Source organism: Panthera onca, chromosome A2 (assembly GCF_046562875.1).
Source record: "Panthera onca isolate mPanOnc1 chromosome A2, mPanOnc1 haplotype 2, whole genome shotgun sequence".
Classification (NCBI taxonomy): domain Eukaryota; kingdom Metazoa; phylum Chordata; class Mammalia; order Carnivora; family Felidae; genus Panthera; species Panthera onca.
Genome location: NC_138340.1, coordinates 140,877,321 through 140,903,400, shown reverse-complemented (window position 1 = coordinate 140,903,400; position 26,080 = coordinate 140,877,321). Strand labels below are relative to the sequence as shown.

Below are 26,080 nucleotides of genomic sequence, written 5' to 3'. Positions count from 1 at the left end.
ATCGGTTAAGCATCCGACTTCGGCTCAGGTAATGCTCTCGCAGTCCGTGAGTTCGAGTCCCGCATCGGCCTCTGTGCTGGCGGCTCAGAGCCCAGAGCCTGCTTCGGATCCTCTGTCTCCGTCCCTCTCTGCCCCTCCCCTACTCATGCTCTGTCTCTCTCTCTCTCTCTCTCCCTCTCTCTCTCTCTCTCAAAAGTAAATGAACACTAAAAAAAATAATAATAATACAAAGTTGGATATCATCTTACAAAACAAATTCTCTGTAACATTAATAACGAATATTCTATTTTGATTTCCAAAATCAAAATGTGATATCAATGGATTTAGAAGTAACACTATCCTGACTACAATTTTGAAAATTAAAGGTGCTAGCCAACATATCCTTTGTTTAGCAATTAATAATAATCACAAGTTCAATTTAATCACGAAAAAAGCAATCTGTGCTCATAAAATCAAAATACTATCTTGGCCATGAGTTTTGATTCACATTTTAAATATAGATTTTCCAGTATATAGGCATTATCACTTGCCCAAAAAAATAATCTAAGCTAGCTAAACTACTAAATATAAAAATGTGAGGGGCATCTGGGTGGCTCAGTTGGTTAAGCATCTGACTTTAGCTCAGGTCATGATCTCACAGTTTGTAGGTTCAAGCCCTGCATCGGGCTCTGTGCTGCCAGCTCAGAGCCTGGAGCCTGCTTTGGATTCTGTGTCTCCCTCTCTCTCTGCCTCTCACCATCTCTCTCTCAAAAATGAATAATATTAAAAAATTAAAATATGTATGTATATAAATGTGAAATATATTAAAACAATGTATGTAGATAGAAAATTTAATAAGCACTGAACTTGTACTTGAAGAGGTTGTTTATTTTTGTTTTGTTCTGTTTTGAATGTATACAATCTAATAGCCCACTTGGGTGGAGTCGGCTCTAGTTTCTCTAGCTAGAAATCTGGCTTTGCGGCACCTACTGAGATCTTGACTAGGAACACATGGAGATGCTGTGGAAGGTAGGATGGAGGATAAGATATTGCCGAGAGTGTCATGTTTCTTCCACCTAGAATGGTAATCGCTGGGTTCTGCATTTAGAAATGCATCTATACAGATATCTTCAGCCATACATACTTTAACGGTATGAATCTTAGCCATATCAGCTCTCTCCTTACAGTTGACATTGGCATAACAAAGGCAATAAAATTTGTTGGAAAATTCCTGCAGGTCTTCAAGTGTGGGTTTCCCATGCACTGTGTAGTTTCCACTTTTCTCAAGTTGAATAGTAAAACTGACTGGGTTCAGGTGAAGATAGTCGCTTGAATTCCAATTTTTCCTTGCACACACTCCTCGCTCCTGGCAAAGCACTTGGTTACACATTTTGGCTGCTAGGGTGACATTGATTAAGTAAGGATTCAACGTATTCTTCATGTAACTGTCAAGCTCTGTGCAAGATTGCTGTAAAATTATAAGAAGGTTAGAATATCAAGGGACAAGTTAGCTCAGACGTGGATTAATTCACTGTGTAAGCGGTTTCTAAGGAAACATGATAAAACAAGACCCAGCAAGAGGTAGGAAATAGTTTATCTTTTTTACCCTCTCGAGCGAGATTGTGCCAACTGTTTTGTACTTTTGTAGGTAAGTTTCACGTGCCATTTCATGTCGCTGAATAACTGACCAGTCGAACCTTAACTTTAACCTAGCCTTGGACTTCTTCAATAATTCAGAAACTAATGGGGCAGGATGGCAGAGCAAGTGGTCAGAAAATGGTCTCTGAGGCCCCTCTTCCCTGACTGGTCACAGTTCTATTAATGACTAGCTGTATGACCTCGGGACTCTCTCAAGCTTTCTAAGTCTTGGTTTCCTATCAATCAACAAGTCAATTAACCTGGCTATGCTTCAGCTTCATCATTTGTAAAATAAGGATAATTATAGCAGGTACCTCATATGGTTGTTGTGAAGATGGAAACATACAATGTATATGAAAGTGCTTAGCATGAGGCCCAGTATATGTCATTGGTTAGCCCTGAATAAATTATAAATAGATATAATAAGATTCATATTTGTGGGACAAGTTTAAACAGAATGAGAAAGAGAGGTTTCTCAACTGCTAACTCAAAACAACTAAACGGGTTCAACTGAGTATACTTTATATTAAATGTTACGGGTGAATTATGACAGCTCTTTTACAAATATACGTATTTGTCAGAGCACGCGTGATGAGTAATGAAAATGATTCATCTCGAGACTGGTGCGTTCTAAAACTGGGACACTGTCTTTTTAAAAACACAGAAGATAGTCACTTTCTTTCATGATCCGCAGTTTCGTCGAGTGAGCTGGCTATGCCAGTCCCCAGCAGACCAAAGGAAGTGGTGGTGGTAGGTCAGAAGGCGAGTCGAAGAATCTTGGCAGCTTCCATTTGAATCTATTTCTTGTTATCTTCCTTGAGATGATGCCATAGATGGTAGGAAGAATAGGGTCTTCCAAGAATGTCTATACCCTATTGCCTTGGATACTGTGATTATTACCGCACATGACAAAAGGAACATTACAGACATGACTCACAGATAAGCGTGTGAACCTTGAGGGGCACCTGGGTGGCTCAGTAGGTTAAGTGTCCGGCTTTGGCTTAGGTCATGATCTCACGGTTTGTGAGTTCAAGCCCCTTGTGAGCTCTCTGTTGTCAGCATAGAGCCCACTTTGGATCCTCTGTCTCCCTCTTTCTTTGCTCCTCCCCTGCTCATGTGCTCACTCTCTCTCTCCTTCTCTCTCTCTCTCTCCCTCTCAAAAATAAACATTAAGAAAAAAAAGAGGGGCGCATGGGTGGCTCAGTCGGTTGGGCGGCCAACTTCGGCTCAGGTCATGATCTCGCGGTCCGTGAGTCCGGTCCCGCGTTGGGCTCTATGCTGACGGCTCGGAGCCTGGAGCCTGTTTCAGATTCTGTGTCTCCCTCTCTCTGACCCTCCCTGGTTCATGCTCTGTCTCAAAAATAAATAAACGTTAAAAAAAAATTAAAAAAAAAAAAAAAAAGAAAAGAAAAGAAAAAAAAGAGTATGGACCTCGAGATGGAGAGATTATCCCGAGTTATCTGGATGGGCTCAATCTAATCAATGAGTCCTTAAAAATGTAGAAAATTTTCCAGTGGGGATTAAAAAAATGAGATGGAAGAAAGAGAACAAATTCCAAGGTAAAGGAGACTCAACCCAGCATTGCTGGCTTTGCAGATAGAGGACAGGGTCAAGAGCTAAAGAATGTAGTGGCCTCTAGAAACTGGAAATGACCCTTAGCCATAGCCAGCCAGAAATAGACATCTCCTTGCTGCAACCATGAGGAAATGAATTCTACCAACAGCCCCAATGAGCAAGTGAGGCTCCTCCCCTAGAAAGGAATGCAACCCTACGAACATTTGGATTTTAGCCCCTTCAGATCCATGCTGGACTTTTGACCTATAGAACTGTAGCATAATAATTCTCTCCTGTTTAAACCAAGCATGTTGTCACTATTATGGCAGCAATAGAAAACCTCTTCTTAATCCTAGTTTTGCATGGTGTTTAGAATAAAATTCAACTTCTTCCAACTTATATACAGCCTGGTGTGAGGTAACCCTTCCTTCCTCTTGAGCGCCCCTCCCTTACCCACTCTGCCTTAGGCATACTAGTTGTTTCATAAGCATGGCACATTCGTTTCAAACTGCACTTACTTGTCCCCCCTGCTTGGAGCGCTCTTTCCTCTAATGTTTAGCACGGTCACTTAATCTTGTCGATCAGACTGCAGCTTTAATTGAAACTCAGACACCTTTCCTATCTACTTATATCTATTTTAATTCTCTCCATAGTACTTATCACATCAAATATTTTTCTTGTTTGTGTATGGTTTCTATCCCTCCAACTTTAATATAAGCTCCATGATTGCAGACACTTTGTCAAAATTCTTCAACACTGTATCCCCAGGGCCAAGATATAGGAGAATTTACAGAGTTCAGAAAACGGTCTGGGTGACCTAAGAGACCAGAGCTGGGCAAAAAGAGGAGTGAAGGATGAGAACGGTTTGAGAATCATTCGCGCACACAAGATGTAGTCTTTGGAAGGATCTAAAACTAGCTTTCTAAAAGATAGGACCTGGTTTTTAGAGTTTGTCAATATCCATGGTGCAAACACATATACCATGGCCAATTTTAAGCTATCAACCTGAAATCACTGAGTGAAGAATTGGGAATCAAGCATACAGAATGGAAGTATGGTGAGGAGAAGCACACTGGTACATACCTTTTCTGCTTATACAGATGCAACAGACGTACATAACCTCAACAGGATGGATGATAATAAAGTGAAGTACGTAACTGATACATTTTGAGTATTTGTTACTTTTGTTTTTAATGTAATTAATTTCATTCTAAGTCTTTATAATTTAATTTTTAATAATGATTGTGTTTAACAATCAGTTCACAAAATTTCTGAATATTTAACAATCAGGTCTCATGAGCTGGGACCAGTAGGAGCTGCCTGGCACACCACTGGATCTAACAAAATGGAATAGAAGGAAATAGTTTGCTTACATCGAATAACAATCGTTTTAAGTCACTTTTAGTCATTAAACCTGCAATTACCAGTTTCTCCAGTTGCCAGTGAATCAGAGGAAATAAGACAAGTAATCCATGATTCTATTGACTACAAATGGCATAGAAAAAAAGTGGAAGTAATGATAGAACTAACATTCAGAATCATTCAAAATAATCATAAATTGGGGAAAGTAGCAGAAATACATAAAACAAAGTCCACAGGGGATAATTTCAAGGCAGTGTCATTAGGTAAAAATAACCATATTTAAGTTGAAGAACTGTCCCTGTATGACTAAAACTGAAGATGATCTGACAGTCATGTAGAACAATGTAAATCTAATATTAAAGTGCAATAAAAAAAAAAACAGGGGTGACAATTAAATAGTATGTCACACCATACTAATAATTGGGGAATGCCTGATTCATTCCTCATCGGATTAAGGGTGGAGTTCTCAGTTCTCAAAAAAAAAAAAAAAAATGTAAGTAGTATGGAGAATTTATAAGTGATTCCATCATAGAATTAATAAGATCCTTGAGAAAAGAGTTTAAAGGTTTCAGAAACAGTGACTGAAAATTACAATATATTCGGGAAAATTATAATTTTTAAATAATTTTCTGACATGAACTATTTGCAAAAGGGACATATACCTTTCTCCAAACTTATATTTTATGTTATTTCTCTTTATGGGTGATCAAGTCAGAGATAACAGAGTTCTACCACATAGGTAGAAGCGTTCAGATTACCTTGAAAGATTCTCATAAAGGTGACTACTATTGAGTACTTTTATAAATGAAGTAGCAATATAACGAGTCTATCTGAAGGACAAAAGATCAAAAGGTCTCTTCTGGTCTTAGAGTGCCGTATAAAGTCTCTTCTCTGTAGATCCTAGGAGAAGACCCTGGGTCGTGAACTTCATGGGATGTTCTCCCTGGCACCTACATGGCTAGTATTTCCACATCTGTTAGAGAAGAAAAAGTTCAGCTCCAATTCAGCAGTGTCCAGACGACAGCTTTACTCCTGTTTTGACTCAAGAGGATTGAAGAGGTGGGGGAGAAAGACCTGCTACAGAGAATTAAACGAAGTTGAAAATAAAGGAAGCGGGAAAAGGATTAGGTGATGACAGTTAAAGGCTTTTTGAACTAAAGAAATGCATTAGGAGAAAATGAATACAACTCATCTATACTGAACAAAAATAGACATGTTTTTCCTAATGGAACAAGTTTTACTCAGAACTTTACCTAAAATAGACAATACTAAATATAACCTGTGGAAAATAAGACTTCCTTTTCCTCTCCCTTAGAGGAGTTTCGAACAATTTGGTAATATTTCTAAAAAGTAATTCCCAATTGCCTATGCACCCTCTTGCCACTCCCGGCTCTTTCCTCTCTGCCCAACCCCCACCAAACCATTTTACTAAAGTCTTTCCCATCTCAAAGGCAACTCCTTCAAGCCAAAAGCCTGGGAGTCATCTTAACCACTTCTCTTATCTATCCTTGTCACCTGATCCCTCAGTCAATCCTCTCTGTTCTACTGTTAGGTTATATTTAAAACACATGCCAGCACCTGTGGTGCAAGCCATCAACAACCTGCTCTCCCTTCTCCCTCTCCTGCCCCGCTACCATCAATCTTCAACTCAGCTAAGAAATGTTTGCCAGAGATTGCAACTCTTCTGCTCAAACCTCCTAGTGGCCTTCCATCTCAGAGTAAAAGCCACATGGTGGCCTAGGAAGCCCTATATCCAACGCTCTGCCTCTCACTTGACCACACCTCTTACCTCTGTCTTCCTTGCTCACTGCACTCCAGTCACACTGACCTCCTGGGTCTTCCTTGGCAAGCACATTCCAGCCTGAAGGTTATTGCACTTACCACCCCCAGGCATCCAGAGACTTGGTCCCTGATTTCCATCAGATCTCTGCTCCAACAGCACCTCATCAGACTGCCCCATAACACCATTTTATCTCTCTGTATCCTGCCTACACTGCTTCATTGTTCTTTATTATGTTTATCACTACCTGATGTATCCTCTCTATGTTGTATATCCACTTGTGAGGATGCAGCTCCATGGTGAAGGGAGTTTGCTTCGTTCTCTACTATATTTTTAGCACCTAAACAATTATCTGGCATTAATCATAAGAGATGTTCAATAACCCAAGGGTCAGCAAAAGTATTCTGTAAAGGGACAGACAGTAAATAGTTCAGCGTTTTGAATGATACAGTCTCTGCCATAGCTCTTCAATTATTTATTGGCACTGCAAAAGCAGCCATAACACATAAACTAAGGAGCATGACTACGTTCTAATAAAACTTTACTGATAATGCACTAAAATTTAAATCTTGCATAATTTTCATCTCTTATAAATACTGTTCCTTTGGGGCTTTTTTCCCCCATCCATTTAAAAAGGTTAAAATCAAGGGTGTCTGGGTGGCTCAGTCAGTTAAGTGTCCAACTTCAGCTTAGATCATGATCTCACTGTTTGTGGGTCCTGAGCTGTCAGCACAGAGCCTGGAGCCTGCTTCAAATTCTGTGTCTCCATCTCTCTCTGCTCCTCCCCATTCATGCTCGCTCTCTCTCTCTCTCTCTCTCTCAAAAATAAACATTTAAAAAATTAATAATGACGGGGGGAGCACTCAGGTGGCTCAGTCGGTTGAGCATCCAACTTCAGCCCAGGTCATGATCTCATGGTTTGTGAGCTCAAGCCCTATGTCGAGCTCTGTGCAGACAGCTCAGAGTCTGGAGCCTGCTTCAGATTCTGTGTCTCCCTCTCTCTCTGCCCCTCTCCCGCTTGCACTCTGTCTCTATCAAAAAATAAACATTAAAAAAAAATTTTTAATTAATAATGGGGATAGATGGTGGAGCAGCATGGAGACCCTGAAACTGTCTTGTCCCTGAAATGCAGCCAGATCAGCACCAAACCATTTTGAACACCTAGGAAATTGATCTGAGGATTAATACAAAAAATTGCATAACTTGAGCCACAGAACTTGACAAAAAGAGAAAAATATTTTTTTACTTTATTTTTTATTTTAAAATTTTTTATTCCATTTCATTCTCTTTATTTCATTTTATTTTATTATATAATTTTTTTTAATTTTTAAATTTTTTCTTACCTTTTCTTCCTTTTCTTTCCCTTTTTTCTCTATTCTATCAAGATTTTTTTCAATAAGCAGACCAAAACTCACCCAGAATCTAGTTTCCTTTATTTGATTTTTTTGTTTTGTTTTTAATTATTTAATTTTAATTTTATTTTATTTTTTCCTTCCTCCAAAATGACAAAATGAAGGAATTCACCCCACAAGAAAGACAAGGAAGAAATGAGAGCCAGGGACTTAATCAACACAGATATAAGCAAGATATCTGAACTAGAATTTAGAACCATGATAATAAGAATACTAGCTAGGGTTTAAAAAAAGCATAGACTCCCCTTCTGTGGAGATAAATAAAATCTAGTCGGGACAAAATTAAAAATGCTATAACTGAGATGCAATCTCAAATGGATGCCACAACAACAAAGATGGACTAAGCAGAGCAGTGAATCATAGATTTACAAAATAGAATTATGGAGAATAAAGAAGTAGGAAAAAAGAGGGAAACAAGGGCAAAAGATCACGATACAAAACTTAGAGAACTCAGTGACTTATTAAAAAAGAATAATATCTGAATCATAGGAATCGCAAAAGATAAAGAGAGAGAAAAAAGGGCAGAAGGTTTATGTGAACAAATTATAGTAGAAAACTTTCCTAATCTGGGGAAGAACACAGACATCAAAATCCAAGAAGCACAGAGAACTCCCATTAGATTCAACAAAAACTGAGCATCACCAAGGCATATCACAGTCAAATTCACAAAATACACAGACAAGGAAAGAATTATGAACAGTGGGGGGGGGGGGGGGGGGGAACACCTTAACCTATAAGGGAAGACAGATCAGGTGTGCATCAGACCTATCCACAGAAACTTGCAATCCAGAAAGGAATGTCAAGATATATTCAACATGCTGAATTGGAAAAGTATGCAGCCAAGAATATTTCCTTTATCCTTTATCCAGGAAGGCTGTCACTCAAAACAGAAGGAAAGATAAAGAGTTTCCCAGACAAACAAAAACTAAAGGGGTTCATGATCACTCAACCAGCCCTGCAAGAAATTTTAAGGGGGATGCTTTGCGTGGAGAAAAGACAAAACAAAACAAAAAAGACCAAAATCAACAAAGACTAGAAAGGACCAGACAACATCACCAGAAACACCAACTCAACAGGCAACACAATGGCTTTCAGTACTCACTCTGTCAATGGACTAAACGGTCCAATCAAAAGACACAGAGTATTAGAATGGATAAGAAAACAAGACCCATCTATATGCTGCTTACAAGAGACTCATTTTAGACCTAAAGACACCTGCAGATTGAAACTAAGAGGATGGAGAACCATCTATTATGCTAATGGTCATCAAAAGAAAGCTGGAGTAGCCATACTTCTATGAGACCAACTAGGTTTTAAAATAAAGACTGACAAGAGATGAAGAAGGGCATTTTATCATAATTAAGGGGTCTATTCACCAAAAAGATCTAATAATTGTAAATATTTATGCCCCCAATGGGAACACCCAAATATGTAAATCAATTAATCATAAACATAAAGAAACTCATTGATAATAATACCATAATAGTAGAGGCCTTCAACATCCCACTTACAGCAACAGACAGATCATCTAAGCATAAAATCAACAATAAAACTCTGAATGACTCTGAATGACACACTGGACTGGATGGACTTAACAGATATATTCAGGACATTCCATAGTAAAGAACAAAATACGCATTCATCTCGAGTGCACATGGAACATTCTCCAGAATAGACATATAGTGGGTCACAAATCAGTCCTCAACAAGTACAAAAAGATTGAGATCATACCTTGCATATTTTCAGAACACAATGCTTTGAAACTCAAAAGCAACCACAGGAAAAAATTTGGAAAGACCATGAATACTTGGAGATTAAAGAACATCCTACTAAAGAATGAATGGGTTAACCAAGAAATTAAAGAGGAAATTTAAAAGTACATGGAAGCCAATGAAAATGAAAACATGACTGCCAAAAACCTCTGGGATGTAGCAAAGGCAGTCATAAGAGGGAAGTATATAGCAATCCAGGCCTTCCTAAAATAGGAAGAAAGGTCTTAAATATACAAACTAATCTTACACCTAAAAGAGCTGGAAAAATAACAGCAAATAAATCCCAAAACCAGCAGAAGAAGGGAAATAATAAAGATTAGAGCAGAAATCAATGATATCAAAAAACAAAATTAAACAAAACAATAGAATAGATCAATGAAACCAGGAGCTGGTTCTTTGAAAGAATTAACAAAATTGATAAACCACTAGCCAGTATGATCAAAAAGAAAAAGGAAAAGACCCAAATAAATAAAATCACACAGGAAAGAGGAGAGATCACAACCAACACTGCAGAAATACAAACAATAACAAAAGAATATTATGAGCAATTATATGTCAACAAATTAGGCAATCTGGGAGAAACAGACAATTTCCTAGAAACATAAACTACCAAAACTGAAACAGGATTAAATAGAAAATTTGAGCTGACCCATAGCCAGTAAAGAAATTGAATCAATAATCAAAAATCTCCCAACAGGGGCACCTGGGTGGCTCAGTAGGTTGAGCGTCTGACTTCAGCACAGGTGATGATCTCACAGTTTGTGAGATCAAGCCCCGTGTCAGGCTGTGTGCTGACAGCTCAGAGCCTGGAGCCTGCTTCGGATTCTGTGTCTCCTTCTCTCTCTGCCCCTCCCCCACTTGTGCTTTGTCTCTATCAAAAATAAATAAATGTATAAAAAAATTTTTTTAAATCTCCCAACAAACAAGAGTCCAGAGCTGGATGGCTTTCCAGGGGAATTGTACCAAACATTTAAAGAAGAGTTAGCACTTATTCTTTTGAAGATTTTCCAAAAAATAGAAATGGAAGAAAAACTTCCAGACCCATTCTATGAGACCAGCATTATCTTGATTCCAAAACCAGACAAAGTCCCCATTAAAAAGGGGAACTACAAACCAATTTCCAGGATGAACATGGATTTGACAATTCTCAACAATATACTAGCAAACCAGATCCAACAATACATTAAAAGAATTACTCACCACAATCAAATGGGATTTATTCCTAGGATGCAGGGCTGGTTCAATATCCACAAATCAATCAATGCAATACATCACATTAATTAAAGAAAGGATAAGAACCTCATGATCTTCTCAATAGATGCTGAAAAAGCACTTGACATAATACAGCAACCTTTCTTGATAAAAAGCCTCAAGAAAGTATGGCTAGAAGGATCATACCTCAAGATCATAAAGGCCATATATGAAAGACCCATCGCTAATATCATCCTCAATGGGGAAAAACTGAGAGCTTTCCTCCTAAGGTCAGGAACATGACAAGGATGTCCACTCTCACCACTGTTATTCAACACAATGTTGGAAGTCCTAGCTTCAGCAATCAGATAACACAAAGAAATAAAAGTCATCCAAATAGGCCAGGAGGAAGTCCAACTTTCACTCTTTGCAGATGACATGATATTGCATGTGGAAAACCCAAAAGATTCCACAAAAAAACTGCTAGAACTGATACATGAATTCAGCAAAGTTGCAGGATATAAAATCAACGTACAGAAATAGGTTGCATTTCTATGCACCAATGATGAAGCAACAGAAAGAAATCAAGGAATCAATACCGTTTACAATTGCACCAAAAAACAAAAAATACTTAGGAACAAAGCTAACCAAAGGGGTGAAAAATCTATACACTGAAAACTGTAGAAAGCTTATGAAAGAAATCAAAGAAGACACCAAAAATGGAAAACGTTCCATGTTCATGGATGGGAAGAACAAATATTGTTAAAATGCTGATACTACCCAAAACAATCTACATATTCAATGCCATCCCTATCAAAATAACACCAGCATTCTTCACAGAGCTAGAACAAACAATCCTAAAATTTGTATGGAACCAGAAAAGACCCTGAATTAGCCAAAGCAATCCTGAAAAAGGAAACTAAGCTGGAGGCATCACAATTCTGGACTTAAAGATGTATTACAAAGCTGTAATCATCCAGACAGTATGGTATGGCACAAGAAGAGACACAAATATCAATGGAACAGAATAGAGAACCCATAAATGGACCAACAACTGTATAGCCAACTAATCTTTGACAAAACAAGAAAGAATACCCTTTGGAAAAAAGGGTCTCTTTAGCAAATGGTGTTGGGAAAACTGGACAGTGACATGCAGAAGAATGAACCTGGACCACTTCTTATACCATACACAAAAATAAACTCAAAATGAATGAAAGACCTAAATGTAATACAGGAAGCCATCAAAATCCTAGAGGAGAAAACAGGCAACAACCTCTTTGACCTTGGCCGCAGCAACTTCTTACTTGGCATGTCTCCAGAGGCAAGGGAAACAAAAGCAAAAAATGAACTATTGGGACCTCATCAAGAGAAAAAGCTTCTGCACAGCGAAGGAAACAATCAGCAAAACTAAAAGGCAACTGACAGAATGGGAGAAGATATTTGCAAATGACATACCAGACAAAGGGTTAGTATCCAAAATCTATAAGGAACTTACAAACTCAACATCCAAAAACCAGATAATCCAATGAATAAATGGGCAAAAGACATGAATAGACAATTTTCCAAAGAACACATCCAGATGGCTAACAGACACATGAAAAAATGCTCAACGTCACCCATCATCAGGGAAATACAAATCAAAACCACAATGAGATACCACCTTACACCTGTCAGAATGGCTAAAATGAACAACTCAGGCAACAACGAATGTTGGGGAGAATGCAGAGAGAGAGGAACTATTTTGCAATGCTGGTGGGAATACAAACTGGTGCAAAACTCTGGAAAACAGTATGGAGGTTCCTCAAAATATTAAAAATAGAACTATTCTCTTACCTAGCAATTTCACTATTAGGTATTTATCCAAAGGATACAGGAGTGCTCTTTCAAAGGGGTACATGCACCCCAATGTTTATAGCACCACTATCAACAATGCCCAAAGTATGGAAAGAGCCCAAATGTCCATCAACTAATGAATGGATAAAGAGGAGTGGTGTATATATATACAATGGAATATTATTTGGCAATCAAAAAGAATGAAATCTTGCCATTTGCAACAATGTGGATGGAGTGAGAGTGTATTATGCTAAGCAAAATAAGTCAGAGAAAGACAAGTATCATATTTCAGTCATATGTGGAATTTAAGATACAAAACAGATTAACATAAGGGAAGGGAAGCAAAAATAATATAAAAACAGAGAAACAAACCATAAGAGACTCTTCAATACAAAGAACAAACTGAGGGTTGCTGGAGGGGGTGTTGAGTTGGGGGGTGGGCTAAATGGGCAATAGGCATTAAGGAGGACAATTGTTGAGATGAGTACGAGGTGTTACATGAATCACTAAATTCTATTCCTAAAATCATTATTACACTATATATTAACTAACTTGGATTTAAATTTTAAAAAATAAATGATAAAAAAAGGAAAATATAGTTGAGTGTAAAGAAAAACATTTAAGTCACCTCAGGGTGCCTGGGTGGCTCAGTCAGTTGAGCTACCGACTTCAGCTCAGGTCATGATCTCACGGTTTGTGAGTTTGAGCCCTGCGTCGGGCTCTGTGCTGACAGCTCAGAGCCTGGAGCCTGCTTCTGATTCTGTGTCTTCCTCTCTCTCTGCGCCTCCCCCACTCATGCTCTGTCTCTCTCTGTCTCAGAAATAAATAAACATTAATATATATATATGCATATATATATATATATATATATATATATATATATTTAAGTCACCTATACTTTTAAACATTTTGCTTCCTGTATCTTCACACTTTTCTTTTTGCAGGGCATAGAAACATTTTCTTTCTATTAAATTTTGCATAGTCTTCAGAAAAAAAATAATAAAAATAAAAAGGTAAAAATCATTCTTGGCCCTTGAGCTGTACAAAAGCAAGTACTAGGTCAGAGTTGGTCCATGGTCATCATCTGCTGACCCCTGTAATAAACTGCCATTGAATGACTAAATGAGGAAGTAAAGTAAGTGCCTAATAAACTGGAATGAATGAATGAATGAACTGACTATTCTTTCATTGACTAGCTCACAGGTTTTTTTGAGGAGAGGGATGTCACAGTACAATGCAGAAAAACACACTATGTCAGAAAACTGAGACTGTAGTCCTGTTTTTGCTACTTACTAGGCAGATAGCCTAGAGAACTTGAATAAATTTCACTGAATTTCTGTTTCCTCACTGGAAAACAGGTACAATGCTTTCTGCCATATAACATAACCACGCAAATGAAGGATAGTTTGATGCAACCAGTATTAATTGAGCACCCATTACTATGTGCCAAGCACAGTACTGATTTCATGATTCAGTACCACCACGATTCTCAAGAACATTAGAAGTAGAAATGTTTTCATCGATTTCCTATCAATTAAACTTACCACATTTTGGCTGAAATTGAGACTTCCCCATATTATCATTCCAGAGACACCCAGAGAAACAGTTTCACCGATTGTATTCACGAGGTCACCCTGGCAAAGTGACAGAAAGAGTTAACAGAAATAAAATAGAAATGTTATGCATAGGACAGTAACATCAAAGCAATAATTTAAATATTTTCCCACTATTTATTTCTATCTTTCATGCCACCACTACCCTACTATAACAAAAATAGATTTTTCTGTTATTATTTTAATTGCTTATTGACAAAAGGGCAGACCCATGAAATAAAAAGAAAGGGAACTGAATTACTACATCGTCTGTGCTATCTAGTTTTTTCATTGTTGCTAAGATATTATATGATTACACTAAAATGAAATATATTCTTATTTTGCATTCACATAATAATGCAGAACTACCACCTGTGTGCATATTCCTAAAGGATATTTAAAGCCAAATTTCACTCCCTTCAAAAATAATGTTGAATTCCCTAAACACCATTTGTGAACACTGATTCATAGCCCTTACACCTTGATTTACTCACCTCAGAAAGATATTTTAAATCCAAGTCAGTAAAAACTGGACGGGTATAGACAAAAACCGGAAGTGGCTGTTTAGCACTGGATACTTTAGAAACCCGAATGGCTTCCTGAACACGATTACGGACAAAGAGAGAGGCATTTGGAGAAGATTTGAATTTGCTATTCAAATAAATGGATGGGAAAAGGGCCGTGCTTTCATTCCACAACCAGTTGAGCTCATCATTTCTTTTATATTCTACATCAGGGCAACTTCCATCGTAACTGGGGTTCTTAATATTATGATTGTAACAATCAGGAAAAAGATAGTAACCCCATAAATAATTTGGCCGAAGGGATTTTCCCAATTTTAAAGTCTTTAGCATGAAACACTTTCCTGCGTTTTCAAAATCTACTTTGGCTCTCTCGGCTGCTTCTGTGTCATTAAGTTGTACATGTTGATGCTGAACCAATTCAATAGACAGACGCTTGTAAATATCTTTAGGTTTCCAGTTTCTTGCCCAGATAGGCCTCCAGTTTTCCCAGTCAATGACAGCCAAGCCCACACCTTCTGTTTCTATGTAATGGGAAATGTCATTCTTGGCTTTGTGCAAGTGCTTTTGTAGGGATCCCAACTGAGGGATTCCTCCGTGTATACTTTGGCCAGTCTTTTCACTTACGTGAGGATAGTAACCAAGTCTATCAGCATAAAATAATGTAATGGCTTGTCCAGTGGCACTTTTTAGGGGGCTTCCTGTTATAGAGAAAAGGCTCAGATCTAGCTGCACATTAAACTGTGTAGCACAACGTTCAGTTGGGACATTCCAGCCCCAGAGGAAAGAAATAGTTGGGATTAAAGGGGGTGCTGTGAAATCCTGAGTCAAGCAACACGGAATCAGAAGGAAGGTAAACACTGCCTGTGTTGCTCCACTGGACTCCACAAAGCTCCTAAAGAAGATACGCTTGAACGTGAGCATTCCCATTGCAGAGATGAATGACTATGAAAATTTCTTCCTACGCACTTTGGCTTATCCAATATTTCATGCAAGATATAAGCACAGAAAAGAGATAGTGGAATGAAGCCACATTGATGGATAAAGACGTATAATGATCATGTTACTTTTAAATATTACTCTTCTTGCTTCGTGTTTCAAGAATGTTTTGCAAGTTGTTTCATCTATAACTGAAAAAAAAAAAGAAAATATAGAATATATTGTTACCTGATGTTTCTGTATCAGAGACTGTAAACTTTACCAAGCTCTTAACATTAAGTGCAGGAGTTTAATTCAATTTTTGAAGATGGAGGGATCTTGTGTTTGAGTCAATAAAGTTACTTTCTCTTCTGTAGGATACAAATCCTGTAATAGCTGACATTCGTCTCATCTACCCTGATCATTACTGAGCCTACAGAGAAGTGAATGTGGCTGTTTTTATTTTGCCTTCCTACTTGTACAGAATGCTGTGTCAAGCAATATCTTAGCAAAAGCCTGTTAAATAAAAATTAATTTCAGTTGAACTTCTCATTTGGGTTTGTTATTTCTTGAAAGACCACTTTATAGTGGCAGGTCAAAATTTGAAAACAACCTTTCATTGAATCATGAGATTTCTTTTTTTTTTTTTTTTTTTTCCTGAAGGGGGGCAGGTAGAGTCACTTCTGCCAGAAGTAATAGATCAAAAGTGTGCTTGAAACTATTGAATTAACCAAAGTCTCCTACTGAGGAACAAATTTAAGTGTTATTTGGAATAGTGCTCCATCATATCTCAAAGTAAATTGAATAGAGGAGGAGTTAAGATGGTGGGGAAATAGGGGGACTGGGATTTCCTCTCAAACACAGTTGTATTGAGGTCAGATCACTTGGAACACCCAGAAAATCCATCTGTGGAGTGGCAGAAGGATCTCCACAGGTGTTGGGAGACAGCTTGGTGGGATCGAGGTGTATGTGAACAAGGGGAGATAAAAAGGTGTAGGCATGGAGTGCAGGACCCCCTTCTGTGGAGAGAAAAAGGGAGAGGAAGACAGAAACTATGGAATTGCATTATTGTGTTAGTACAAGAGAAAGTAAATTGAGTAAAAGGTTAAATAAAAGACATACATATTCATAGACGTCTGTGTACACACACACACAATTTATGTGTAGGTACAAAAATATGTAAATTTTTTTATGAAACAAATTTAACTCTTCTTCATACATCTCTGGACAAAGCCTAGGGGCACAGAACTGGAGAAGACCTGGGTTAGCATCTAGAAAACATCTGTTATTTAGAGCATCTAGTAGGGACGTAACACAGGAATCTCATCTCCCTAGAAAAATCTTACCTGACTTAACTCCAGATAATTAGCATCTCTCCACTAGTATGTATAAGGCTTGTTCTCAATTTATACTTATGAGATTGCTTCTCAAGTGTCCTACTTGCTCATTGTCTGAATAATTGCCCTTTTAAAGCACTCCTGCTAAGCCTTTGATATCCCCCTAATTCCTAACAGTAATATTTACCCAGAAGTCCTTTCATAGGCCAACCACCAAACTTGTCTTCAGTAGTGTCCAGGCCAGAAGCCTGTTGGTTTTAATGTCTTCCTAAAGCATTGGCAAGTATTTAACATTCCTTTAAAAAATCATTTTGTCTTAGAATAAATTTAAAAGCTCAAGATTTGACTACACCCCAAATCCTATTTAATTAATTCTTATTCTTGCTGTAAAGAAATTTTATCACTGGAACACATGCTAGCTAAACCTTTGAGCCAGGAATGTTTTATCTGATAATTAGTCCAAAATTATTTTGTAATGAAAACTATGTAGGTAGGTACAGACACTTACAGTGTATTATTAACCACTATGTATTGTGGCATTTGTGACATGAGAAAATATTAAAAGCAACTTCAATCCCCAATGATGAGATGCTTAAATAATTATGGGATTTTTTAAAAATTTTTTAATGTTTATTTTTGAGAGAGAGAGAGAGAGCTCAAGCAGGGGAAGGGCAGAGAGAGAGGGAGACCCAGAATCCGAAGTAGGCTCCAGGCTCTGAGCTGTCAGCACAGAGTCCAATACAAGGCTCCAAGTCACAAGCTATGAGATCATGACCTGAGCCAAAGTTGGACGCTTAACCGACTGAGCCACCAAGGCGCCCCTACATATTTTTGATCTTCTAACTTTCTTTCATTCAACTACCATATAGTTTTTCAAGTAAAAACTGGGAGAGAAAAAAATTTAATGCCAGAATCTTGCCAGAACAGATTTGAAGCTCAGCTTCTCTTTAGTGGAAAGAGAAAAAGAACCACCCACCTTCTTACTGTTTATTCGCTAGGATGCTTGTTCAAGGGGTTCTTGTTTTACTTTTTGAAGGACTTAGTAGTTGGAATTTTTGAGGTAAGGAGAAGAAAGTCACAGACAGAAAAAATCAAACAAAACAGCTACATTTCTTGGCTTAATTGTAAGATCTGCTCTTCCACAACAAATGCTTTATTTCCAGAACAAATGCTTTGTTTCTAGAAAATCATAATTAATAGATGTAGAAGTCAGTCACAGGGCTGTCTTTGGACACCTCTTGTCTGATATTCTTATTTACTTTTTTTTAGTAGGCTACAAGCCCAACTTGGGTCTTAAACTCATGACACTGAGACCAAGATCTGAGCTGAGATCAAGAGCCGGACATTTAACTGACTGAGCCACTCAGACAGCCCAAGAACTGAATTTGGATGCAATTCTCTTACTATTAAAATTATTATAGATTTTGAATATAAATTATTATTATAAATATAAAGGTGAAAAGTCAGAAATGTGGACAAATACTGATAAAGCCAAGATTATAACTTCGGTGAAAGCAAATGAGAACTGAAGGGAGGGGAAAAGATGGAGAGCCCCACGGCTTAAGATGTCTTTCCACGGCACCTCCTCACTCCCCATTACCCTACTGTCCCCAGAACAACTGAACATGACACATGCATTGTGACAATACTCATCAAATAGCCCCTAGCCTCAGGATGCTAAAGGTAACTTTAATGTATCTAAATTACCTCCATAAATACTTTGGAAATCATTCTTTAACATGAAAAGTACAAAGCAAAACTTCGAGTTAGCTCCCAGCCCCAAATTTATTCTTTTTGTAGCCTTTGTATACTAATTACATTTCATAGGCTGTGTATCATTTCTGAAGTTCTACTTGGTCTCTAATTTCAACTCAAAGGCTGACTTGTACCTCCAGTTACAAGTTATAGTAATCTAAGCTGAGTTCTGAGCAAACTTAAGAGACCAACATAATATCCCCCAAGCAGAAAAATCCATGTGCAGTTTTCTTCTCTTGCAGCAAAAATTTATTCATGCTTTCAGCAAAGAAAGGCGCCTTCAAGCAAGATTTTTTTTCTAGGAAATTTCTTACTAAGCTATGTCTAATAAATCACTTGGCCAGAAGTAGATATGATGATTCACTTGATGAAACAAGAGAAGTTCATACTAGTTTTGGAGGCATTCAATCAACTCCTTCTTCCCCTTTCCCTTTATTAGTATTAGTATTAGTGTTTTCAGTATTATCATTATTATTCTTGTCCTTTGGTTCCTTCTGCTACTTTTGTCTTAACTTTGTCAGTGTCTCCCACAGATAATTTTTGCACAGGCTGGAGCTCCTCAAGGCTAAAGAAATTACTCATTCTTGGGGCCCCTACCTGGCTCAGTTGGTGGAACACATGACTCTTGATCTTGGGGTTGTAAATTTGAGCATCACATTGGGTATAGAGATTACTTGACAATAAAATCTTCTAAAAAACAAAGAAAAAGAAATTGCTCATTCTTTTTTTAGTTTTTTAAATTTTTTTAATGTTTATTTATTTTTTGAGAGAGAGAAAGAGTGTTAGCAGGGGAGGGGCAGAGAGAAGGAGACAGAGGATCCGAAGCAGGCTTCAAGCTCTGAGCTGTCAGCACAGAGCCCGACATGGGGCCCGAAACCACGAACTGTGAGATCATGATCTGAGCTAGAAGTCGGACGGTTAACCGACTGGGCCACCCAGGCGCCCCAGAAATTGTTCATTCTTAGTCCATTTATCCACTACTAAGCACTAAGTGTCAAACTACCTCTACTAAAGAGGTAGTTTTAAAAACAGGCACATTACAGAACTTCTAATTCTTTTTCACAGACACTTTATAGGGCTATGCAGTGGAAAGAAAAACAGACAACTTATTTTTGAAGCAAAATTTTAAAATTTTCCTCTGAAATGTCAGCAGGTCAGAAATTGCTCCAGAAAAACCTAAATACTCTTCACTATTCAGCATGTTGGGTAAGAAAAAGGAACTCTTCACCCAGTCAATTAAGGAACGACTTAATCTCAGTGCACCTGGGTATCAGTCTGTTAAGCATCCGACTTCAGCTCAGGTCATGATCTTATGGTTCATGGGTTCAAGCCCCACATCAGGCTCTATGCAGACAACTCAGATCCTGGAGCCTGCTTTGGATTCTGGCTCTCACTCTCCCTCTGTCTCTCCCCTACTCATAATCTGTCTGTCTGTCTCTCTCTCAAAAATAAATAAACCTTTAAAAAGGAAAGACTTGGGGCTCCTGGGTGGCTCCGTTGGTTAAGCATCTGATTTCAGCTCGGGTCATGATCTCACTGTTCATGAGTTCAAGCCCCACATCAGGCTCCAGGCTGACAGCTCAGAGCCTGGAGCCTGCTTCACATTCTGTGTCTCCCTCTCTCTCTGCTCCTCCCCTGCTCTTGCTCTGTCTCTCATTCTCTCTCTCTCTCTCAAAAATAAATAAACATTAAAATTTTTTTTAAAAAAGGAAATACTTAATGTTTTAAGATGTTGTGTGATGGAGGGAGGAGGACCTGTGTGTGTGTGTTGAATCCCAGAAAATTCAAGTGCCTTATAGCAACAAAAAGGATTGGTAAGGATGGAAAATTTATGTAAAAATGCCATAAATTTTTTATTAACATTTGAAATGAGTTTAAGAACCCAATGGTAAAACAAGTCCTAACTGCAGTTGTTTTGACTGTTAAGCATTTGTTTGAATTAATGAAAGATTTCCCGTAGTCTAGTATAGATGAAGAATGAACTGGTTTCAAGGAAGTACAGCATCTACTGGAAAAGTAATTTCTCCTTACAAAATTAAAATGAATTAGCATTAATGTTTTCAAAGTGATAGAGAAAGCCATGTTTGACATTTGTTACTTATAGGAAAACACTAGTTTCCTGAAGCCTGCTCCTTTCCCGAGGGTGGGAAGGGAGAGGGGAGAAGAGTAAAAAAGAGAGCCAAATAAATAACAAAATCTCTCAAAAGCAGTTCCCCAAATCAAATTTTATTTAATTGATATAGTAAAGCATAGAGATATAATTTATACATGTTCATTTTATGCGATAAAAGTCTGTCCTGTTGAGCCATGATATAATTAGAAAGTAATACATCTCAGAAGCCAGAAAACCACAGCATGATTAAGCATGAATTCTAAATGTTGAAGCCTTAAGCAAGTTATATTGATATGTTATAAAAGATATTAATATTTCAGCTTTGAAGATGCAAGATAGCTTAATACCAAAAGTGTTTAATTGAAAATAAGAAAGTAATTCATCTTATTCTAAGAAGAAAATTCCTTTGGAAAGAACATGAATGGACCTATAATGACATTCTGTGTCCAAAATATCTTTGTAGACCCCAGAGACCTTATGAAAGAATGTATACAATGTACCCTTAATTGTAAGATTAGGTTGTTGTTCAAATTTCCAAGCCACTTAATTGATACTCAATAGATATATACATGAGCTCGTTAATTAAATAAATAAATTTGATATACTCTGAATTTCAATAAACTCAAAATTACGGCCAATGGGGACACTTTAAAATGAAGATGTTCAAACAAAAATCAAAATGTATCATCCAGAATTTACAAAGCCAGCAAAGAAAATACCAGAGCAGTAAGAGAAAGAGACCTCAGTATCGAACTGGACTCAATTCCAAATACAACAAGAAAAAGTGGGACTTTACGGCCATGGAGCAAAATGGGGGGGGGGGGGGGAGGGAGCGGTGGATGGAAAATTACTGAGGGAACATCTGGGGTAAGGGAAGATTTTGGCTAAACTGACCTAACAGGATTCTTGCTAAAGGCAGACCAGGGTAATCAGGCATCACCTGGAGGATAGTAGAAACTAGGAGACCTAATCAGATATCCCAGGTGACCAGATGTGAAGGATGGGAATTCTTGCTAAACTGACTTAACAGGATTCTTACTAGAACTAGCTTCTACAGGGAAGGATGCAGAAACTCAGCAGCGTTTGAGACTTAGTCAAAAAGAGAGTTCAATGAGCATGATTATCATAGTCAAGAGAGAATCTTTGTCAGTCCCCACTACTATGCATGCTTGATGAGTTAATCATTTAACTAAGTAAATGAACTCAATGTACTTGGAATCTCAGTAAATTCAAAATTATGGCTTATGGTACCACTTTAAAATGAAAATGTTCAAACAAAAAATGAAGCATAGCATCCAGAAGCCACAGAGTTCAAACATTACTCAGAAGACAATTATGTCTTCTATAGCCAAGCATGAGGCACTGACACACCCAGATATGACTGAAATTAAGTACTGGAATAATTGAATAAAGTCTTAAAGAGTCTCTAAATTCTAGAGGCTGGTTAAAACACAATAGCTTTGCTAGAGATCCTCTCTGCAATGCCACTTGCCAAGCCCCAGACTGAGCTTGGTAATGCCTGACATGCCATCAACCCAATATCCCACCATCATAAACCTGGGACCAGCCCTAGTTCCCTGTAATTGCAATGTCTCGGCTGCCTAGCAAAATAGGCAAAAGGCCTTAGTACCAATCAAGTCAAAGTTTAGGAGTACCAAGTACCTCTGTGATTACTGGTGACTCGCGCAATGAAGTTCACAAAGGTATCCTAGCTACAACGTGAGCTATGAGTTCACATTTGGTCTTCTGTTAGCAGTAACCAATGTTTCTCTTCCTGGACCAGTCAAATGACTTTTGGGTTTTATTTCTCTGAATTGTCAAAGTTATAGTTACTAAATCTACACATGGGATTATATCAAAGAACCAAGTGGCCACTATGGTCTAATACGATTTAGTATACGTGCTGCCGAAGTGAGCGCTATAGTCTAACACAAACAGCTGACAGCTGTGCGGACAGCTCAGAGCCTGTTGCCTGCTTCTGGTTCTGTGTCTCCCTCTCTCTCTGTTCCTCTCCTGCTCACACTCTGTCTCTCGCCCTCTCAAAAGTAAATAAACATTAAAATTTTTTTTTAAAAAAGGAACAAGATACGAGCTCAGTTTCGGAAGACAATATGACAATTATTTTCCTTCTTATCAATTTAAGATATTTGGCACCTAGTGAGATAGCAGGCTCCTAATAAAAACATTAAAAAATTTTTTTTTAATTCATACATTCACTTTTAACTTTTTTCTTTCTATCTTAACAGTCTTTCATCTGCCAATGGGACCAGAAGGCCAGTGACACCCACAGCCAAGGGGTTAAGGAGCCCAGATCCAGAAAAAGGATTGAGACGTTGTTTCCACTTTTAGCTCTACTATGCGAGAGCTGGAAGATTCACATTATTCAATCTTTAGGTATTAACTCTTGAAAGATATACTGGTAATACCTAGATCAATCTCACTCCCTATGAAGTAGTTTTTACAGGAAGCTTGTAAAATCTAGACTTGCATATTATTTCTGCTGGACTACCTATGTTATGAAATTTTGCTTATTATGGTTCATTTGCATTTACCCCAAACTATAAGAAACACAGCTGTAGTCTGGTGTGGAGACAGTTGTTTTTGACTTACAGCAACCAGAAAAGCCAGTATATATAATTAGATTAGGAGTATCGCTAGAAAAATTTAGGGATTGTGAATTCCTAGTCCTAGAATGCCAAAGAAATGTTTACTGTGGATATTGAAATTTTTAGACGATACGGAGAAGTTTGGGGGTGTAACAGGACTCTACCTCTCCTCGAAAGAATGTAAAAAATGACAGAAGGTAAGAGGAAGAGTCATAGCAGCAAAATTTACTTCAAATTTTAGAAACTCCGTGAAAGTTGTCCTTAAAATGATATCGGCCCCTTATCTTCACCTATAGGTTGGGAGGCTGCTGCCACTTGGCCTCAGAGGAGATCACATGCTTCTAGTTCAAGGAAATAGGGAAGCTCAGATAACGCCTCCACACTGAGGCCACCTGTGGCCAAAGCATAATTACAAAAACGCACGGCAGAACAAAGGCTAAAACATCACCTAAGCAGTCCTGTGCATTTTAGGAGAGTAGTTGTGAACATGATTATCCAAGAAAGTGATGTTGGGTAAGCCTATTCCTCACATGTTTTTCCCAAAGTGCAGGCCACAGACTATTAGTGGGCCATAAAACTGATTTAATTGGTTGTAATGAGCACTTTTCTAAAAATAAATAAATAAATAAGTGAAACAGACTAGAGTGGAATGACTGGGGTAGGATAGAATAGGGCAGGTCAGAATAGGAATCACCAGAATACCATCATCACATGTAGAAGGATATTATTTTATGAACCGTTTTCCATCTGTTATATACTTACATATGTGTACACTGGGTCTCAGTAGAAAATGTATTTTTTACTGTGGAATGGATCAAGCCACTCTGATAGCAAAAGCTTTGGAGTCTGACACACTTGGGTTTTGAATACCAAGAACAGGCCCTTTCTTATTAAGTGGCCTTGGTCAAGTTCTCCGATCTCATTAATTTAATCTCTTCAGCAACCAGAAAAGAATCCAATCTGTCTGAAGACTCCTCAAAGAAACGTTTATAAGTGACTAAACTACCATGAAGTCTCCCATGTACATGTAAAAATATTAACTAAGGTTTGTATGTTTTTCTCCCGTTAATCTGTCTTTTGTCAGTTCAATTTATAGGCTCCAGGCATAGAATCTAACAGGGTAAAGGCAATTTCTTGTTCCTCCCTGAGACCTGACACATAGTAAATACCAAAAAAAAAAAAAAAAAAGTAAGTTGTTCCTGTTATTATTAATATTATCCCTTGCCTCCACCCTCCTCTATATGAAAGGCAGGGAAAAGCATGACAAAAGGAGGCAAAGTCCAAGGTCTATTTAATGATTCATAGACCTTTCAACATGAAAGCTTCTCTAGGAAACTGAAAAAAAAGTTATTTTTTACTCTAAATATGTGAGCATTATGGAATTGTTTAGGTTGGTGGAAGTGAGACACTCAACAAATTCATACCACAGTGGAGCCACATCCGATGACGTGGCCGTGCCTTACCAATGGCATTCATCAGCACCCAGCACATTCTGCGAGGGAACCTGCATGAGAAAGTCTCCCGGATCATGACTCTACCAGCAGATCAACTGGCTCTGGCCGTTACTGTGCCTTGCATGAATTCGCCTGTGATTGCTTCTTGGCATCTTGTGGAGGAGTCCACTCGGAAAGCAACCTATTCAAGCTCAGCCTTCAAACTCTTCCCTCAGCCCGATGGAAATATTTTTCTACCTTGTCAAATGTCATTTATCCGGACCGTTTAAATTGGATGAGTGGAATAAGTAAGTGACACAAGAATAAGTGACATTTAAAACAAAGAATAGCAAAACCAATTATTAGCGTAGAATGCAGACATCTCTACAACGTTTGCTGGTTATGCATCAGTTTGGCCAAACCAGCTAGCTCTGCTTCCACTTCACAGAAGAGGAGGCAGATCGGGTCCCAAAACTCAAAGAAGCAATAGTTAATTAACAAATTATTACTCAGCATCAAATTTCTTTTGGCTGTTAGCATGTTTACCACATCTAGGAGAATACGAGTAATCATTAATAACCATTACTGCTGTTGTTACGAAAATAAACAAATACATCTAGTACATCACATATATCAAAATGTGTGACAGGTGCTATCCGAAAAGAAAAATTAGCTGCAAAGTCAACCTTGTAATGCCATTATAAGGATTCATTAATATTTATAGTTCTTTCTGTCCCCCTACACTAGTCCATAAAAACCTGAGCACATTTACCCTTGAAAATGAGAAGAGCAGGCAGCAGTTGTACTTCTTCACCGAGAACCGAGGAGAGCACAGAAGTGCCCTAGGATTCTCACCTGAGACAAGGGAAACAGGAAATCAGAGTGACTGGCAACGAAGGATCTGGCTACTTTATGACGGGATGGGAGTGTCCCTGAGACTCACCTCCTGGAAGACGGCACAAGAAAAAATGGAATTCTGAGAGAATGGGGAAAACAGAATTTCGGCATCAGAAATTCTGCTTCAGAATTTTTGAAGAGTTGTGACCAACTATGAGGTTGGGGGATGGGCCAAGTGTGAGGTCGGGGGATGGTGACAAGATCTTTATGAAACCTACTCTTTTGCTGAAAAAAAACCAAACACACACAAAACAAACAGATAACGAGATAACTTCAAAGATTCAAAAAGAAACTTCCAAGGCACAGGTTCACTTGTCAACATAATTAAAGGGCAGTGAGTCTCTTGAGGTTGAATATAATTAGTACTTTAGTTACTCAATGAATATT

General features: G+C 38.1%; 1 protein-coding gene across 2 annotated transcripts; it reads right to left on the bottom strand.

Annotated features, from left to right (window-relative positions):
• Nucleotides 1–846: 846 nt before the first annotated feature.
• SPAM1 (sperm adhesion molecule 1) lies at nt 847–25,745 on the bottom strand. Of its 2 annotated transcripts, none has more exons than XM_081795068.1 (4): nt 25,652–25,745; nt 14,608–15,764; nt 14,066–14,155; nt 847–1,447 (listed from the first exon to the last, which is right to left on the bottom strand). In XM_081795068.1, exons 2-4 carry the CDS (start codon nt 15,562–15,564, stop codon nt 902–904), a joined length of 1,593 nt encoding a protein of 530 aa, XP_081651194.1. In that variant the 5' UTR covers nt 15,565–15,764; nt 25,652–25,745; the 3' UTR covers nt 847–901. The 2 variants fall into 2 exon arrangements, with proteins under 2 accessions (XP_081651194.1, XP_081651193.1); XM_081795067.1 differs by having other exon boundaries at nt 25,569–25,667.
• Between the last annotated feature and the right edge of the window lie 335 nt (nt 25,746–26,080).